Source organism: Ranitomeya imitator, chromosome 2, assembly GCF_032444005.1.
Source record: "Ranitomeya imitator isolate aRanImi1 chromosome 2, aRanImi1.pri, whole genome shotgun sequence".
Taxonomy (NCBI): domain Eukaryota; kingdom Metazoa; phylum Chordata; class Amphibia; order Anura; family Dendrobatidae; genus Ranitomeya; species Ranitomeya imitator.
In genome coordinates, this window is record NC_091283.1 from 380,146,805 (window position 1) to 380,166,970 (window position 20,166).

The 20,166-nt window shown below is 47.2% G+C and overlaps 1 protein-coding gene across 1 annotated transcript in view; it reads right to left on the bottom strand.

The window, feature by feature from the left end:
- Window positions 1-15,535: 15,535 nt before the first annotated feature.
- Window positions 15,536-20,166, bottom strand: part of LOC138664048 (zinc finger protein 773-like) — a 41,349-nt gene continuing 36,718 nt past the window's right edge. The window contains exon 9 of the mRNA XM_069750462.1: window positions 15,536-17,795. Within this exon, the coding sequence (XP_069606563.1) occupies window positions 16,876-17,795 (920 nt within the window). The 3' untranslated portion in view covers window positions 15,536-16,875. The remainder of the gene's footprint in view (window positions 17,796-20,166) is intronic.

A 20,166-nucleotide genomic window follows, 5' to 3' on the forward strand; every position in this document is an offset into this window, starting at 1 on the left:
TGGTCGAGCTATGCGTGGATTCTGGGGCAGAGGGTAACTTTATGTCTTCCGCTTTTGCCCAGCGTCACGCAATACCCTTGGTGATGCTCGCCAAGCCAGTAACCGTTCAAGTGGTAAATGGGTCAACACTACCTTCACAGATTACCCACCAAACCATTCCTTTCACGCTATCTGTGTCTCCATCACATCAGGAGATAATCTCCCTATTAGTCATTCCTGAGGGAATTGATGAGGTCCTGTTGATTATACCATGGCTTCGCTACCATTCTCCTCATATTGAGTGGTCCTCTAGGAGAATTTTGGGATGGAGTAAATCCTGCGAGGGTAGATGTCTGAGGGAGTGCGTTCAGATTGCTACTACACAGGTACCCGCAGATCTTTCCTCTCTCCCCAAGCACTATTGGCCCTATGCAGACGTGTTCTCCAAAAGAGCTGAGGAGACCCTTCCGCCTCACCGCCCCTATGACTGTCCTATTGACCTCTTGCCTGGTGCTAAGCCTCCCCGGGGTCGAGTCTATCCGTTATCTCTCCTGGAGACGGAGGCAATGTCCCAGTACATCCAAGAGAATCTGGCAAGAGGATTCATTAGGAAGTCAGTGTCACCGGCAGGGGCAGGGTTCTTCTTCGTACAAAAGAAGACTGGAGACTTACGTCCATGCATAGACTACAGGGGTCTTAACGCCATCACTGTTAAGAACAAGTACCCACTACCCCTGATATCTGAGCTGTTTGATAGGCTACGGGGAGCGAGGGTATTTACTAAATTAGATCTGCGGGGTGCTTACAACCTGATTCGCATCCGTGAGGGGGATGAATGGAAGACGGCTTTTAACACCAGGGATGGGCACTATGAATATCTGGTGATGCCCTTTGGGCTCTGTAATGCCCCAGCCGTTTTCCAAGACTTTGTGAACGACATCTTCCGGGATATGCTCACCACCTCGGTCGTAGTCTATCTGGATGATATTCTCATCTTCTCTCCAGATATTGACTCCCATCGGAGAGATGTTCGCAAAGTCTTCGACCTCTTACGGGCAAACTCCCTCTACGCCAAGTTGGAGAAGTGTGTGTTTGAGCAGGAGTCCTTGCCTTTCCTTGGTTATATCATCTCTGCCCAGGGTTTGGCTATGGATCCTGCCAAGCTACAGGCTGTAATGGACTGGCAGGAACCCCATTCTCTTAAAGCGGTGCAGCGCTTTATGGGGTTCATTAATTACTATCACCAGTTCATTCCACACTTCTCAACTTTGGTAGCTCCCTTGGTTGCCCTCACCAAGAAGGGAGCAAATCCCAAGTTGTGGTCAGAGGAGGTCTCCAAAGCCTTTCTCTCGATCAAGTCACACTTCGCTAGCGCTCCCATCCTACATCGCCCCGATGTTGATAAGCCATTTATCTTGGAGGTGGATGCCTCATCCGTTGGTGCTGGAGCAGTCCTTTTCCAAAAGGATGCTCAAGGTCGGAAGCATCCTTGCTTCTTCTTCTCCAAGACCTTCACACCAGCGGAGAGGAATTATTCCATCGGGGACAGGGAGTTGCTGGCCATGAAGTTGGCTTTTTCGGAGTGGAGACATCTCTTGGAGGGAGCTCGCTTTCCCTTCCAAGTCTTCACTGACCACAAGAACTTGGTGTATCTGCAAACGGCCCAGCGGCTCAATTCTCGCCAGGCTAGATGGTCCCTGTTCTTCTCCCGGTTCCATTTTACTCTCCATTTCCTCTCCGGGGAGAAGAACGTTCGTACTGACGCTCTCTCCCGCTCCGTGGTGTCATCGGAGGAGGAGGAGCCTCGGCTTATTGTCCCTTCTGAGAGCCTGAGAACTGTAGCTCCGGTTTCGCTAGAGTCTGTGCCCCCGGGCAAGACTTTCGTACCAGCTAACTTGCGACCGGAGGTTCTCTCTTGGGCTCACTCCTCCAGAGTGGGTGGGCATTTTGGGACCAAGAGGACATCTGAGCTTCTGGCGAGAACATACTGGTGGCCGCATATGGCCCGAGATGTCAAGGACTATATTCAGGCGTGCGTTTCTTGCGCCCAGAATCGGTCTCCTCGGCAACAGCCTGATGGGTTGCTTTACCCTCTACCGGTGGCAGACAGGCCCTGGGAGATGGTCGGGATGGACTTTGTGGTGGGTCTACCCAAGTCGTGTGGCTGCTCCATTATTTGGGTTGTCACCGACCATTTCTCCAAGATGGTGCATTTGGTGCCGCTTCCTCGGTTACCCTCAGCACGGGCCTTGGCGGTGTTGTTCATTAAACACGTTTTCCGATTGCATGGTATGCCTGATAAGATTGTCAGCGATCGGGGTCCCCAGTTCGCATCTCGGTTTTGGAGAGAGCTCTGCCGTTTACTCAGCATAGAGTTAAACCTCTCCTCTGCATACCATCCCGAGACGAATGGGTTGGTGGAGAGAACCAACCAGACTCTGGTGACATATTTGCAACATTTCATCTCTGCTAGGCAGGATGACTGGGCATCTTTGCTACCTTGGGCGGAATTTGCCCTGAACAACGCCGTAGCCGATTCCACTGGTCAAACTCCTTTTCTCCTTAATTACGGCCAGCATCCGCGTGTCCCTGTGCCCATGCCCGTGTCATCCACCGATTCTAGGGTGGCAGACTGGGCGGTGGAGGCACGTGACATCTGGGACCGCACACAGGATGCCATCCGGGCCTCCAAGGAGAGAATGAGGGTTTCGGCTGATACACACCGGCGCCCCGCTCCGGTCTTTGCTCCTGGCGACTTAGTGTGGCTCTCCGCCCGTAACATCAGGCTGCGAGTTGAGTCCACTAAGTTTGCTCCTCGCTACATTGGCCCGTTTAAGGTTCTGGAACAGGTCAACCCTGTGGTCTACCGTTTGGCTATTCCTCCACGCCTTAGTATCACCGATACTTTTCACGTTTCCCTCTTAAAGCCCGTTCATTTGTCCCGGTTTTCGGAGTCATCTGCTGGGACATCGGGTTCATCCACGGATGAGTTTGAGGTGAATGCTATTGTGGGGTGCAAGGTGGTACGTGGCAAGAAATTTTATCTGGTGGACTGGAAGGGTCACGGCCCAGAGGATAGAACCTGGGAGCCTGTGGAGCACATTCGGGCTCCGCTGCTTATCGCAGCTTTTGAGCGTAGTGAGGCTCAAGGAGGGGGGGGCCTTAGGAGGGGGGTAATGTTAGGAGTCGAGTTTCCTCTGCTGCACAGGGGGAATCTCGATCCATGTCTGCTGCGGTCTCCCATTCGGTATCGGCCGCAGTGGGCTCTGCTCAGCGGAGACGTCGCTCCCAGCGTCTCGCTGGGGCTGATTCGGTGCATAGGGTCACTACTGCCTTTTCTGGCTTTCCTATGGTACCTGCACTGATCTGCGGCGAGCGAGACTAAGTCCTTGTTTACTCACACTGAGCATGCCCAGGGCAGGGTCTCCCATTGGAGGTCGAGGGCCACATGTTCGGTCACATGCTCAGGTGCTGCAGTACATTCCATTGGTCCTTCTGGAAGGTCCTGAAAGGGCAAAACATGCTCAGGTACTGCAGCACTTTCCATTGATCCTTCTGGAAGGTCCTGAACTATATAAACTGCGCATGACCGCACGGCCATGCGCTAGTATTGTCTTATGTTATGTGCTTTGCGCCAGTGTGGTCACATGTATGTGTGTTCAGGGACCCGGCTGAAATAAGCCCCTAGAATGCTGGCTCCTCCGTCGAGGAGATTGAGTCTGAGTGTATTCAGGGACCCGGCTGAAATAAGCCCCTAGAATGCTGGCTCCTCCGGCGAGGAGTTTTGTGTGTTTGTGTGACCACTGACTGCTCTCTGTTTGGACAGTTAGCCTGTGCCTCTGTGGAGTCTAACAGGGCACAGTGCTTTCCTTTCACGGCTACTCAGTGAATTAACTGAGTTAGTCTATACCGCCATATAGCTCCGCCGTTTGCTAGCAGCAGGTACTCCTGCACGGTGGACCCCGGGCTGCGAACGCACCAATATCAATAAACATCTCTATTTATTCGATGCGTTCCGCTAGCCCTAACAATATGCAGCGCCCCAGAGTCCTGGTCGTTGCAGTAATGTCGTTCTTCCACCAGGGGGAGCGATGTTACGTCTGATGGCACCAAAGGAGTTCACCCTGCCAGGTATCACAGGCACACACACACTTCACACGCCGGCCACCAGGGGGAGCAAAAGGTTCTATTAGGCCACTCCTCACAGTTGGGTAAAACTGCAGGTTGGTTAGGAAGTCAGGGAGAAGCTGACTGGAGGGAGAAGGAGATAGTCAGTCGGAGAGGGAGCCAGGAGGAGGAGAGGAGCAGACTGGGCTCGGCCCAGGAAAGGGAAAGAAGGACACGGAGCTGCGCCTGCAACCCATGCGGCAGCCTCCTAAGGAAGGACACGAAAGGAAGTGTGCCGTAGTGAGTGAGCACAGAAGTCATAGCAACCGGAGTAAAACAACAGCGGGAGACCAGCTAGAAGCAGGCTGCCTCCATCTGAGCGCAGATTTGATGGCCGGAACACCGAGGGAGTAATAGACTCTACGCTTTACTTCAGAGACCGGCAGGGCAGTCGATTCCAGGTTGGCTGTCTGACCTAAAAACCTAAGCAGACAAGGTGGCAATGCGGAGGAGGGGCGACGCTAGGGTCCCTATAAAATAGCCTCAGGACAGCACCGTCATACAGGTTATGTCCTATCCATCTGGGGGACAGAGAGAGAAGTAACAAGAGTGAGGACCTTATGGTAGCTAATGCAAGTTGGGACCTACTACGTTACTGTGCGCAAGGGGAAGGCTACTGATTTCCACCCGGATAAGGGGACTCTGGAATTGCCATCAGACCGGCCGAACTCTGCCGACCCTGTCATCCGGCACCCTGGACTGTGGATGCTGAAGCCTTCAGTAAAGGTAAAGAGACTGCACCCATTGTGTCCTCGTTATTCACCGCGCCTTGCACCATCCACCAGCACTAGGGTTGAGCGACCTTCACTTTTATAGGATCGGGTCGGGTTTCACGAAACCCGACTTTTGGAAAAGTCGGGTCGAGTGAAATCGGCCGATCCTATAAAAAAGTCGGGGTCGGCCGAAACTCGAAACCCAATGCAGTGCATTGGGTTTCCATGGTTCCCAGGGTCTGAAGGAGCGGAAACTCTCCTTCAGGCCCTGGGATCCATATTTAAGTGTAAAATATAGAATTAAAATAAAAAATATCCTTATACTTACCCTCTGACGCGCCCTGGTACTAACCGGGAACCTTCCTTCCTTAGAATCAGCCTTCCAGGACCTTCGGTGACGTCGCGGGTGACGTCGCGGTTTGTGATTGGCCGCGCGGCCGCCCATGTGACCGCTCGCGCGGCCAATCACAAGCCGCGACGTCACCCGCGAAGTCACCGAAGGTCCTGGAAGGGCTGATTCTTAGGAAGGAAGGCTGTCGGAAGGAAGCAGGGCGCTTCCGAGGGTGAGTATATTCCTATTAGGTATATACTCACCCTCGGAAGCGCCCTGCTTCCTTCCGACAGCCTTCCTTCCTAAGAATCAGCCCTTCCAGGACCTTCGGTGACGTCGCGGGTGACGTCGCGGCTTGTGATTGGCCGTGCGAGCGGTCACATGGGCGGCCGCACGGCCAATCACAAGCCGCGACGTCACCGCGACGTCACGGCAAGGTCCTAGAAGCGCGGATTCGAAGGAGGAAGGCTGCCGGTTAGTACCAGGGCGCGTCAGAGGGTAAGTATTGCAATATTTTTTATTTTAATTCTATATTTTACACTTTAATCTGAATTCCGATACCAATTCCCGATATCTTAAACATATCGGGAATCGGGATCGGAATTCCTTTTTTTTTTTTTTTTTTTTCCAAACTGTATTTATTAAACATTTTGGAATTCCGATTCCAGATTCAAAAGATCGCCGACTTCATGGCCGACCCCCCACTGGGGTCGGGTCGGGTTTCATGAAACCCGACCTTGCCAAAAGTCGTCGACTTTTGAACAATTTCGACCCGTTTCGCTCAACCCTAACCAGCACCATCTACACATCTGGGAAGCCCTGGGGATATACTTCACCTGTGGGAAGGTATACCATCTAGCTGAAATTCCATCACCCCAGTGGACCCCTGAGCAGCGTCGGTCACCCTGACCGAATACCACAGGTGGCATCACAAACACTACCGTTATCTACGAACTCTGCCTTTTATTGGGCGCCCCTCATAGGGCCACGGTCCGGGTCGGGCCACTGTGACATCCTCGCTGAGGGAACTGAAGAAACCAGTACCGAGTACCCCATTGCCCTTACGTGGGGGCGATCCATATATATCAGAGGCTGTTGCTGTGCTGGCTGTATATGTATGAGAGGCTTCTGCTGGGCTGTATATGTATGAGAGGCTTCTGCTGGGCTGTATAAATATGATGGGCTTCTGTTGGGCTCTATATGTAGGATAGGCTTCTGCTGGGCTGTATATGTATGAGAGGCTTCTGCTGAGCTGTATATGTATGAGAGGCTTCTGCTGGGCTGTATATATATGAGGGGCTTCTGCTGGGCTCTATATGTCAGAGGCTTCTGCTGGGCTCTATTTGTATGAGAGGCTTCTGATGGGCTGTATAAATATGAGGGGCTTCTGCTGGGCTCTATATGTAGGATAGGCTTCTGCTGGGCTGTATATATATGAGGGGCTTCTGCTGGGCTCTATATGTCAGAGGCTTCTGCTGGGCTCTATTTGTATGAGAGGCTTCTGCTGGGCTGTATAAATATGAGGGGCTTCTCCTGGGCTCTATATGTAGGATAGGCTTCTGCTGGGCTGTATATGTAAGAGAGGCTTCTGCTGGGCTGTATATATATGAGGGGCTTCTGCTGGGCTCTATATGTCAGAGGCTTCTGCTGGGCTCTATTTGTATGAGAGGCTTCTGCTGGGCTGTATATATATGAGAGGCTTCTGCTGGGCTGTATATATATGAGAGGCTTCTGCTGGGCTGTATATATATGAGTGGCTTCTGCTGGGCTGTATATATGAGGGGCTTCTGCTGGGCTGTATATGTATGAGAGGCTTCTGCTGGGCTGTATATATATGAGGGGCTTCTGCTGGGCTCTATATGTATGAGAGGCTTCTGCTGGGCTGTATATGTATGAGAGGCTTCTGCTGGGCTCTATATATAGGGCCATATTTACGGCCGTGAAAAAATATCGAGCCTGCTCGATTTCTTCACGGATTACGGACATGGCCAACATTGAAAATCAATGGGGCCACAAAAAAAACGGAAGGTTGTTTTTGCAGTGCACCGTGACTTCTGGTTTTGCAGACCGCCGTATTTTTTCCCCAATACTTTTGCTATAGTATTTGGAACCCAAAAAACGTCGATCCGCACGTTTTTTGTGGTCCGTTATTGCAGCAGACTATGAAAATTGCTGCGATACGGCCCGCAAAAAAGGGCCGCAATAATGGGCCGCAAAAAAAAAAACAGTCAGTGTAAAAGAAGCCTTAGACAGCTCTTTCGTCTGGGCCGTGGTTGCGAGGTTGGTGTCACGCCGTAAGCGGCGTTAAAGGGGCAGGATGGCGTACTGGAACCCGCACCTGTCCTACCACTTTAATGGGCCCTGGCTTTCCCTTATCTTGGGGGTACCTATGATGGTTAGGAGGCCCGAGCCGCCAGCGTATCCCTGTCTCCTGTGCAGGCCCTATCAGTGGCCCCCTCTCCACCCAAAGAAGGTGGACTGCACCAGTGTAATAATACAACAAATAACAGGGTAAACAGACAAGGTAACTAAAAGTCTCAAACTGACCAAATGCTCACACAACCACAGAGGAAACACAGAGAAGGGAGGAGAAGGAATAAACTAGGAAGGAAAACAGGTTAAACATGCAACCAAAACCGCAGACACCAATCTCTGTAAATAAACCTCCAACACCAACACTACGCTCCTTCAACCTCCAAGCCAGGCAGTAGAACTGATCACTGACAATAGCTGAAGTCAGGACTGGGTCTATATAGAGGATCAGATTACAAAATCCACTTCAGCTGAGAGAGACCCAGCTCTCAGCAATAAGGTTAACTCCTGCACTCCTGGCACAAAGCAGCCAGGTCAGAATATAGGTGAAAAGCTTCTGTTCACTGTGTGTGAACGAGGCCCAGAGCGCTCCGGTTCTCTGGAACCTCTCTGTCGCGGTAGCCCCGTGACAGAACCCACCCTTCTACGAGGGACCTCCAGAACCTCAGGACCAGGTTTCTCAGGACGAGCTGTATGAAATGCCCGAACCAACCTAACTGCATGGACATCGGCAGCAGGTACCCACGTCCTTTCCTCAGGACCGTACCCTCTCCAGTGTACCAGATATTGTAGGGATCGACGAACTAAACGAGAATCCATAACCCTGGAAATCTGGAACTCGAGATTTCCATCAACAAGGACCAGAGATGGAGATGAAGGGGACTGATTGGATGACGCCACAACCTTTTTGAGTAAGGAGCGATGAAAAACATTATGGACCTTAAATGACTGAGGCAAAGCCAGCCAAAAAGCAATGGAATTCACGACGGCCACAATCCTATAAGGGCCAATGAACCTAGGGCCCAATTTCCACGAGGGAACTCTCAGCTTAATATTTTTCAAGGACAACCAAACCCAATCACCCACACACAGGTCTGGACCTTCCACACATCTCTGATCAGCCGCATTCTTATACCTGGAACCCATCCTCTTTAATTTTTCAAGAACCCCTTGCCATACGGACGTGATGAAGAAAACCTCTCCTCTTCAGGAACACCTGAGGAATCCCTCCTATTAGATGAACAAGATTGAGGATGAAAACCATATGCCCCGAAAAACGGGGACTTACCAGTAGACTTATGAGTACGATTGTTTATAGCAAATTCTGCTAATGGTAAGTATTTAACCCAGTCCTCCTGATTCTCTGAGAGGAAACACCTGAGATAAGTCTCAAGACTTTGATTTACGCGTTCAGTCTGACCATTGGATTGAGGATGAAAAGCTGAAGAAAATGACAAATGAATCCCCAGCCGGCTGCAGAAAGCCCTCCAAAACTTAAAAATAAACCCCCCGGTCTGAGACGATATCTGAAGGAATACCATGCAGTCTCACAACCTCCTTAATAAAGACCTGTGCCAGAGTCTTAGCATTTGGTAATGCGGGGAGCGCAATGAAATGAGACATCTTGCGAAATCTATCAACTACGACTAATACAGGTCCTTCTCAAAAAATTAGCATATAGTGTTAAATTTCATTATTTACCATAATGTAATGATTACAATTAAACTTTCATATATTATAGATTCATTATCCACCAACTGAAATTTGTCAGGTCTTTTATTGTTTTAATACTGATGATTTTGGCATACAACTCCTGATAACCCAAAAAACCTGTCTCAATAAATTAGCATATTTCACCCATCCAATCAAATAAAAGTGTTTTTTAATAACAAACAAAAAAACCATCAAATAATAATGTTCAGTTATGCACTCAATACTTGGTCGGGAATCCTTTGGCAGAAATGACTGCTTCAATGCGGCGTGGCATGGAGGCAATCAGCCTGTGACACTGCTGAGATGTTATGGAGGCCCAGGATGCTTCAATAGCGGCCTTAAGCTCATCCAGAGTGTTGGGTCTTGCGTCTCTCAACTTTCTCTTCACAATATCCCACAGATTCTCTATGGGGTTCAGGTCAGGAGAGTTGGCAGGCCAATTGAGCACAGTAATACCATGGTCAGTAAACCATTTACCAGTGGTTTTGGCATTGTGAGCAGGTGCCAGGTCGTGCTGAAAAATGAAATCTTCATCTCCATAAAGCATTTCAGCCGATGGAAGCATGAAGTGCTCCAAAATCTCCTGATAGCTAGCTGCATTGACCCTGCCCTTGATGAAACACAGTGGACCAACACCAGCAGCTGACATGGCACCCCACACCATCACTGACTGTGGGTACTTGACACTGGACTTCAGGCATTTTGGCATTTCCTTCTCCCCAGTCTTCCTCCAGACTCTGGCACCTTGATTTCCGAATGACATGCAAAATTTGCTTTCATCAGAAAAAAGTACTTGGGACCACTTAGCAACAGTCCAGTGCTGCTTCTCTGTAGCCCAGGTCAGGCGCCTCTGCCGCTGTTTATGGTTCAAAAGTGGCTTTACCTGGGGAATGCGGCACCTGTAGCCCATTTCCTGCACACGCCTGTGCACGGTGGCTCTGGATGTTTCCACACCAGACTCAGTCCACTGCTTCCTCAGGTTCCCCAAGGTCTGGAATCGGTCCTTCTCCACAATCTTCCTCAGGGTCCGGTCTCCTCTTCTCGTTGTACAGCGTTTTCTGCCACATTGTTTCCTTCCAACAGACTTACCATTGAGGTGCCTTGATACAGCACTCTGGGAACAGCCTATTTGTTGAGAAATTTCTTTCTGGGTCTTACCCTCTTGCTTGAGGGTGTCAATGATGGCCTTCTTGACATCTGTCAGGTCGCTAGTCTTACCCATGATGGGGGTTTTGAGTAATGAACCAGGCAGGGAGTTTATAAAAGCCTCAGGTATCTTTTGCATGTGTTTAGAGTTAATTAGTTGATTCAGAAGATTAGGGTAATAGGTCGTTTAGAGAACCTTTTCTTGATATGCTAATTTATTGAGACAGGTTTTTTGGGTTATCAGGAGTTGTATGCCAAAATCATCAGTATTAAAACAATAAAAGACCTGACAAATTTCAGTTGGTGGATAATGAATCTATAATATATGAAAGTTTAATTGTAATCATTACATTATGGTAAATAATTAAATTTAACACTATATGCTAATTTTTTGAGAAGGACCTGTATAACTGTATTACCCTCCAAAACCGGTAAGTCAGTGATGAAGTCTATTGACAAATGAGTCCAAGGTCTATTGGGAATCTCCAAAGGATGGAGAGACCCAGACAGGCAAGAACGAGAGGACTTGGAACGCGCACACACACTGCAGGCAGTGACATATTCCTGTACATCATGTCTTACCTCAGACCACCAAAAACGGCGATTGAGTAGGTCCGCGGTAACCTTACTTCCAGGGTGTCCGGCCAAAACCGAGTCATGATGCTCATTGATGACCCTGAGACGGAGATTAGCTGGAACAAAAAGTTTACCTAATGGACAGGCAGCTGGGGCGTCCCCCTGTGCCTCTACCACCTCTTTCTCAAGATCAGAATTAATTGCGGTGACTACTAGACCCTTCTGCAGTATAGGACCTGGTTCACAATTATCCCCACCCCCCAGGAAACAATGGGATAACGCATCAGTCTTGACATTCTTATTTCCTGGCCGGTACGTAATGTAGAAATTGAACCTGGCGAAGAACAGAGACCACCTTGCCTGCCTAGGTGTAAGACGCTTTGCAGATTCTAAATATAACAGATTTTTGTGACCACCATGACAGGGTGAAGTGCTCCCTCCAAAAAATGACGCCATTCCTCAAATGCTCATTTAATTGCCAACAGCTCCCTGTTACCAATGTCATAATTCTTCTCCGTAGGAGATAATTTTCTAGAGAAAAATGCACACGGATGCCACTTACTTGGAGAAATCTCCTGAGACAATACAGCTCCCACCCCTACCTCAGAGGCATCCACCTCTACCACAAATGGCTGAGTGATGTCAGGCTGTATTAATATGGGTGCAGTGGAAAAACACTTTTTCAAAGTTTCAAAAGCTTTACTGGCCGCGCTGGACCATACGGAGAAATCCGTGCCTCTCTTGGTCATGTCTGTCAATGGTTTGGCTACCACTGAAAAGTCTTTAATAAATTTGCGATAGAAATTTGCAAAACCTAAAAACCTCTGTAAAGCCTTAAGGTCCTCAGGACAATCCCACTCCAAGACCGCCCTGACCTTAGCCGGATCCATACGAAAACCTGTGGAGGATAAGAAATAACCCAGAAACGGAATCTCTTTGACCGCGAACATGCATTTCTCAAGTTTGGCAAACAGTTTATTGTCCCTGAGTACCTGAAAGACCTGCCGTACATGATCCTGATGAGACTCGAGGTCAGGGGAATAAATTAAGATGTCATCGATATATACCACCACAAACCTACCTATTAAGTGACTAAAGGCCCCTTCACATTTAGCGACGCTGCAGCGATACCGACAACGTTCCGGATCGCTGCAGCGTCGCTGTTTGGTCGCTGGAGAGCTGTCACACAGACAGCTCTCCAGCGACCAACGATGCCGGTAACCAGGGTAAACATCGGGTAACTAAGCGCAGGGCCGCGCTTAGTAACCCGATGTTTACCCTGGTTACCATGCTAAAAGTAAAAAAAAACAAACACTACATACTTACCTACAGCTGTCTGTCCTCCAGCGCTGCGCTCTGCTTCTCTGCTCTCCTCTTGTACTGTCTGGGAGCCGGAAAGCAGAGCGGTGACGTCACCGCTCTGCTTTCCGGCTCACAGACAGTACAGGAGGAGTGCAGTGCACAGCGCTGGAGGACAGACAGCGGTAGGTAAGTATGTAGTGTTTGTTTTTTTTTACTTTTAGCATGGTAACCAGGGTAAACATCGGGTTACTAAGCGCGGCCCTGCGCTTAGTAACCCGATGTTTACCCTGGTTACCAGTGAAGACATCGCTGGATCGGTGTCACACACGCCGATCCAGCGATGTCTCCAGGGAGTCCAGCGACGAAATAAAGTTCTGGACTTTATTCAGCGACCAACGATCTCCCAGCAGGGGCCTGATCGTTGGTCGCTGTCACACAGAACGATTTCATTAACGATATTGTTGCTACGTCACAAATAGCAACGATATCGTTAACAATATCGTTATGTGTGAAGGTACCTTAAGTATATCATTGACAAAGTGTTGAAACACAGCAGGAGCATTACTTAACCCAAAAGGCATAACCAAGTTCTCGTAATGTCCCTCTGGAGTATTAAACGCCGTCTTCCATTCATCCCCCTCCTTCATCCGAATGAGATTATATGCCCCCGAGGTCTAATTTGGAGAACCATTTAGCCCCCACAATTTGGTTAAAGATGTCCGGAATAAGAGGGAGCGGAAAAGAATCCCGGACCGTAATCTGATTTAATTCACGGAAGTCTAAGCATGGGCATAAACCCCCGTCCTTCTTCTTAACAAAAAGGAACCCGGCAGCAATGGGTGATGACGAGGGTCTGATATGACCCTTGGCCAGACTCTCCGTGATATAGTCCTTCATGACCTGTCTCTCTGGGGCTGAGATGTTGTATAGCCTACTCTTAGGCAGTTTAGCACCAGGAATGAGACGTATGGCGCAATCATAAGGACGGTGTGGAGGTAGCTCTCGACTCCCCTCCTCAGAGAAAACATCCTCAAAATCTGAGATGAACTCTGGCAAAAGCTGAGAACTACAGGCGACGGCAAACCCCCCAACACATAACAATCTAATGACTCAGAGTGTAACGCCCCTATTTGTAGGCTCACCCCACGGACGATCTGAGTGAAAGTCCCCTGGCTCAAAGGTGCAGAATCAATCTTGAGTCTTAAGCCCATGTGCCTGAACAAACCCAGCATCAATTAAATTAAACCCTGCCCCAGAGTCCAGAAAGGCAGAGATATTGAACCTATTTTCACCAAGACGAATCTCGGCTGGTAGGAAAAATTGAGGTTTACCTAAGGAGAAAATTAGTACACCCGAGTTGCCAACTCCCCGCAACCCGGGCTCAATAGTTTTCCGGCGGTTGTCTTCTATTGACTTATATTGACTTTCTTCAACGACACACATTCACATAATGACCCCTTCTGCCACAAAAAAAACATGCACCTTCCTTATGCCGTACTACTGCAGCCCCCTTAGAATGAGAAGCGCCACCCAACTGCATAGGTTCTCCTAGAGACTCAGATTCTGGTGAGTCCAAATCTGAATTACCCTTGAATAGCGGTGATTCATTAAGTCTCTGGCGCAGGAGGCGGTCCACACGGATTGCAAGAGACATAGCTGCCTCCAGTGTGGTTGGTGTCTCCTCTAGGGCGAAGGCATCTTTCATTTTATCAGATAGGCCTTGATAAAATCTACAGGCCTCCCTGAATGTAACAAATTTGTCACGCCCCCCTGAGAACCTGTCAGGTAACGCAATCTTCGGCTCCAGCGAAGCTTGTGGAGGTGTAGCAACCCCTGCAGTGGCCACTGGAGTGCGCTGCACAATCGCCGAGCGGAGGTCAGCCACCTCCAGACTGAGTTACTGCATTTGTCCAGCTAAAGCAGCAATGGGGTCCATATGGGACCAGGAAAAATCTTTAATTTCAGTGATACCGTCACGCCGTAAGCGGCGTTAAAGGGGCATGACGGCGTACTGGAACCCGCACCTGTCCCTGCCACTTTAATGGGGCCCTGGCTTTCCCTTATTTCGGGGGTACCTATGATGGTTAGGAGGCCCGAGCCACCAGCGTATCCCTGTCTCCTGTGCAGGCCCTATCAGTGGCCCCCTCTCCCCCCAAAGGAGGTGGACTGCACCAGTGTAATAATACAACAAATAACAGGATAAACAGACAAGGTAACTAAAAGTCTCAAACTCACCAAATGCTCACACAAACACAGAGGAAACACAGAGAAGGGAAGAGAAGGAATAAACTAGGAAGGAAAACAGGTTAAACATGCAACCAAAACCGCAGACACCAATCTCTGTAAATAAACCTCCAACACCAACACTACGCTACTTCAACCTCCAAGCCAGGCAGTAGAACTGATCACTGACAATAGCTGAAGTCAAGACTGGGTCTATATAGAGGATCAGATTACAAAATCCCCTTCAGCTGAGAGAGACCCAGCTCTCAGCAATAAGGTTAACTCCTGCACTGCTGCCACAAAGCAGCCAGGTCAGAATATAGGTGAAGAGCTTCTGTTCACTGTGTGTGAACGAGGCCCAGAGCGCTGCGGTTCTCTGGAACCTCTCTGTCGCGGTAGCCCCGTGACAGTTGGTGTGTGTGTGATTGATTGCGGGTGTGGACAGATGTCTTTTATACAGGTAACGAATTTATACAAGGTTAAATTAATAGGAGTAATGAGTGCAGAGTAGGAAGGAGTCTTAAAGAAAAACTCACAGGCCTGTGAGAACCAGAATTCTTGCTGGTTGGTAGGTGATCAAATACTTATTTTATGCAATAATATGCAATTTAATTACTCATATAATGTGATTTTGTTTTTTTTGTTTTTTTAATTTTTAGATTCTGTCTCTCACAGTTGGTATTACTAGGATAAAAATTACAGACCTCTCCATCCTTTGTATTTTGGGAAAACTTGCAAAATCGGCAGTTTATCAAATTCTTATTTTCCCTACTGTAAATGGTTAAATCTAAGGTTCAGCTGCTGGGTTTACTAATATTCAAAATATTAATGATGTAGAAGACGGGATTGTTCAAATTCTTTTCATTTTTGAAAATGACACCAAGTATTGTGCAGTCTTTACACAATGTTCAAAAGTCACAAACAGAAATGGCCAAGCTGAATGTTTGGGCATCCACTTGACAGATGATATTCAATGTGTATAAATGTAAAGTTACTCATCTGGGTACCAATAATCTGCATGCCTCATACTGTACAATTTAGAAACAAAAATGCGGGATCTCTAATCACTAAATTGAGGAAATTTATTTGGTCATATTGCCACAGATGTGTAAAACAAAGCACATAGCCATTGATAAGAAAAAGAATGGGTCATTGTTTAGGCAAATTAATCCTAGCATGCTAGTGCAATTGGATGCCACACTTGCAAAAAGGCTATTTGTAAAATTTGTTTGCCTCCTAAATATTCCAGGATCAACTACTGTATGAGTGATAATGAAACATGGAAGTGTTTTGAAACCACAGTAGCACAGCCATAAAGTGGGTTACTGATTTCTGAAGTCCATGGTTTATACATTTTAACAAAGCTTTGCTGACTCATTATTTGCGCTATTTTATTTCTCATTAATGGGATTTCATGGTTAAGTAGTTACATTTAAACATTACATCTCCAAGAACAATGCAAAGCATCAGATGCCGTGGTGTAAAACAGGCTCCCATTGGATTTTAGAGTTGTGGACATTTCTGGAGTGTTCTCTGGGGTGATAATTTACAATTCTTCGATCCTCACAAGATCTCCTTCTCTACTCCCCTCTTATCTCCTCTTCCCACAATCGCATACAAGATTTCTCTCGCGCATCATCCCTACGCTGGAACTCTCTATTACAACACATCAGACTCTCAGCTACCATCGAAACCTTCAAAAAGAACCTGAAGACCCACCTCTTCCGACAAGCCTACAACCTGCAATGACTACCGATCGACCAAACCGCTGCACGACCAGCTCTACCCTCACCTACTGTATCCTCACCCATCCCTTGTAGATTGTGAGCCCTCGCAGGCAGGGTCCCCTCTCCTCCTCTACCAGTTGTGACTTGTATTGTTCAAGATTATTGCACTTGCTTTTAATATGTATACCCCTCCTCACATGTAAAGCGCCATGGAATAAATGGCGCTATAATAATAATAAATAATAATTCTCTGTCTGGCCGCCTGATAGATGAGTGTTGGTCTGGCAAATGCCAAAATATGAATTTTCACTTAATTTTAACTAAGGTTCCGTGGCCAACTCCTGAAAAAACCCATAGTATTATCACTCCTGCACCAAATTTAAGGTTGGCAAAGACAGGTCACAATCTTTTTACAAAAATTTTGAAACAATTCTTTACATTTTTCAACCTCCTTATTGCAAACAGATTGGTGGAGTCTAAAGACCCCACAGATTGCTCAGAAAAGCTAGGAAAGTGCACAGCTTAGGAGACTTGGACACTGAGCGTCTGGAAACCTGTTTCTCACTCTCTCAGCAATGGAAGCCTAAAACTCCTACCCCTCTCCCTCATAATTAATTTCTTGCTCTTGATGCCGCCCGCCCCCTAAAACCTGTCATCTTAGGCAATATACTTCAAGTGCGTAGTGTCAAATACAGCCATGGTAATTTCTCTGATGTGGAATAAGAGACGATTTGTCTTTAAAGCATTTCCCACATTCTGAGCATGAAAATGGTTTCTCCCCTGTGTGAATTCTCTGATGTCTAGAAAGAGTTGATTTGTCTCTAAAACATTTTCCACATTCTGAACATGAAAATGGCTTCTCCCCCTTGTGTATTCTCCAATGTGCTTCAATACTCGATTTCTGTTTAAAACATTTCCCACATTCTGAGCATGAAAATGGTTTCTTCCCTGTGTGAGTTATCAGATGTTTAGCAAGATCAGATTTCTGAGAAAAACATCTCCCACATACAGAACATGAAAATAACTTCTCCCCAGTGTGAGTTTTCTCATGTCTAGCAAGAGTTGATTGGTCTTTAAAACATTTCCTACATTCTGAACATGGAAATGGTTTTTCCCCTGTGTGAATTCTCTGATGTTTAACAAGATCAGATTTCTCTGTAAAACATTTTCCACATTGGCAACAGGAAAATGGCTTCTCCCCTGTGTGAATTCTCAGATGTGTAACAAGATTTGTTTTTTTATTAAAACATTTCCCACATTCTGAACATAAAAATGGCTTCTCCCCTGTGTGACTTCTTTGATGTGTCACAAGATGAGATTTGTCAGTAAAACATTTCCCACATTCCGAACATATATACGACTTCTTTCTTGTGCGAGTTCTTTGATGTTTACTGTCTGATTTGTTATCTTTATTTTGCTTGATATTCTGTGATGAGTCAGAAGATAGGAGCTGTTGAAAAGTATTGGATGATGGATCTTTGCTGTGAAGGACTGGAAGTATTACTGGAATACTGGCATGTTCTTCATATGGATGTGGTGTGATACCACAATCATCTGCCATAACATCTGAAACTATACGTGCCTCTGTTCCCCTGGTATAGCCATCTGTCAAAACAGAAACCATTGTTATTCAATATCACAGTCTTAGAAGTATATGTATTTTTAAGTATGATAATATATATATACAGTGGGGCAAAAAAGTATTTAGTCAGTCAGCAATAGTGCAAGTTCCACCACTTAAAAAGATGAGAGGCGTCTGTAATTTACATCATAGGTAGACCTCAACTATGGGAGACAAACTGAGAAAAAAAAATCCAGAAAATCACATTGTCTGTTTTTTTATCATTTTATTTGCATATTATGGTGGAAAATAAGTATTTGGTCAGAAACAAAATTTCATCTCAATAATTTGTAATATATCCTTTGTTGGCAATGACAGAGGTCAAATGTTTTCTGTAAGTCTTCACAAGGTTGCCACACACTGTTGTTGGTATGTTGGCCCATTCCTCCATGCAGATCTCCTCTAGAGCAGTGATGTTTTTGGCTTTTCGCTTGGCAACACGGACTTTCAACTCCCTCCAAAGGTTTTCTATAGGGTTGAGATCTGGAGACTGGCTAGGCCACTCCAGGACCTTGAAATGCTTCTTACGAAGCCACTCCTTCGTTGCCCTGGCGGTGTGCTTTGGATCATTGTCATGTTGAAAGACCCAGCCACGTTTCATCTTCAATGCCCTTGCTGATGGAAGGAGGTTTGCACTCAAAATCTCACGATACATGGCCCCATTCATTCTTTCATGTACCCGGATCAGTCGTCCTGGCCCCTTTGCAGAGAAACAGCCCCAAAGCATGATGTTTCCACCACCATGCTTTACAGTAGGTATGGTGTTTGATGGATGCAACTCAGTATTCTTTTTCCTCCAAACACGACAAGTTGTGTTTCTACCAAACAGTTCCAGTTTGGTTTCATCAGACCATAGGACATTCTCCCAAAACTCCTCTGGATCATCCAAATGCTCTCTAGCAAACTTCAGATGGGCCCGGACATGTACTGGCTTAAGCAGTGGGAAACGTCTGGTACTGCAGGATCTGAGTCCATGGTGGCGTAGTGTGTTACTTATGGTAGGCCTTGTTACATTGGTCCCAGCTCTCTGCAGTTCATTCACTAGGTCCCCCCGCGTGGTTCTGGGATTTTTGCTCACCGTTCTTGTGATCATTCTGACCCCAAGTGGTGTGATTTTGCGTGGAGCCCCAGATCGAGGGAGATTATCAGTGGTCTTGTATGTCTTCCATTTTCTAATTATTGCTCCCACTGTTGATTTCTTCACTCCAAGCTGGTTGGCTATTGCAGATTCAGTCTTCCCAGCCTGGTGCAGGGCTACAATTTTGTTTCTAGTGTCCTTTGACAGCTCTTTGGTCTTCACCATAGTGGAGTTTGGAGTCAGACTGTTTGAGGGTGTGCACAGGTGTCTTTTTATACTGATAACAAGTTTAAACAGGTGCCATTACTACAGGTAATGAGTGGAGGAAAGAGGAGACTCTTAAAGAAGAAGTTACAGGTCTGTGAGAGCCAGAAATCTTGATTGTTTGTTTCTGACCAAATACTTATTTTCCACCATAATATGCAAATAAAATGATAAAAAAACAGACAATGTGATTTTCTGGATTTTTTTTTCTCAGTTTGTCTCCCATAGTTGAGGTCTACCTATGATGTAAATTACAGACGCCTCTCATCTTTTTAAGTGGTGGAACTTGCACTATTGCTGACTGACTAAATACTTTTTTGCCCCACTGTATATATATATATATATATATATATATATATATATATATATTTTGTTACACAACACTCCGGGATCGGGTTGCAGCCATTTCTTTGTCAAGTAGACATTGCAGCCATTTCTTTGTCAGGTCGAACATCTGAGACCGCGCCGGTTTATCTTGCTGGTATGTCCACTGATGTACCCTCTGTGCCCGGACAGCCGTCGTCACACCCAGCCAGGCCAGGATCTCAGCTTTCAGCTTCTCAAAGTCCTGAGCGACCTCCAGGTCCAAATCATGGTAAGCTTTTTGGGCCTCGCCGGAGAGAAACGGGGCAATCAAATCGGCCCATCGTGCCTTCGGCCACTTCTCTCTCAATGCCGTCCGCTCAAACGTTGTCAGGTATGCCTCGACGTCATCTTCTGCAGTCAGCTTTTGCCAGTATCAACTCACATGGATCCTTCTGGACTCTGCTTCCGGGTCAGCGTCAGGCATGCTCACCAGGCGCTGCACCACCTGTTGGAGAAGTTGGCGGTCTGCAACCGTCATGTCCACTAACTCCTTCAGCTGAGCGGCCATCAAGCGATTAGCTTCATGCTGTGCGGCAGTGGCCTGCTGCTGTACGGCAGTGGACTGTACTAAGGCTTTCACCACGTCTTCCATGCTGTCGCCTGTGCCACGGTATGCCCGCGTTCTCCACCACAATGTGACACAACAC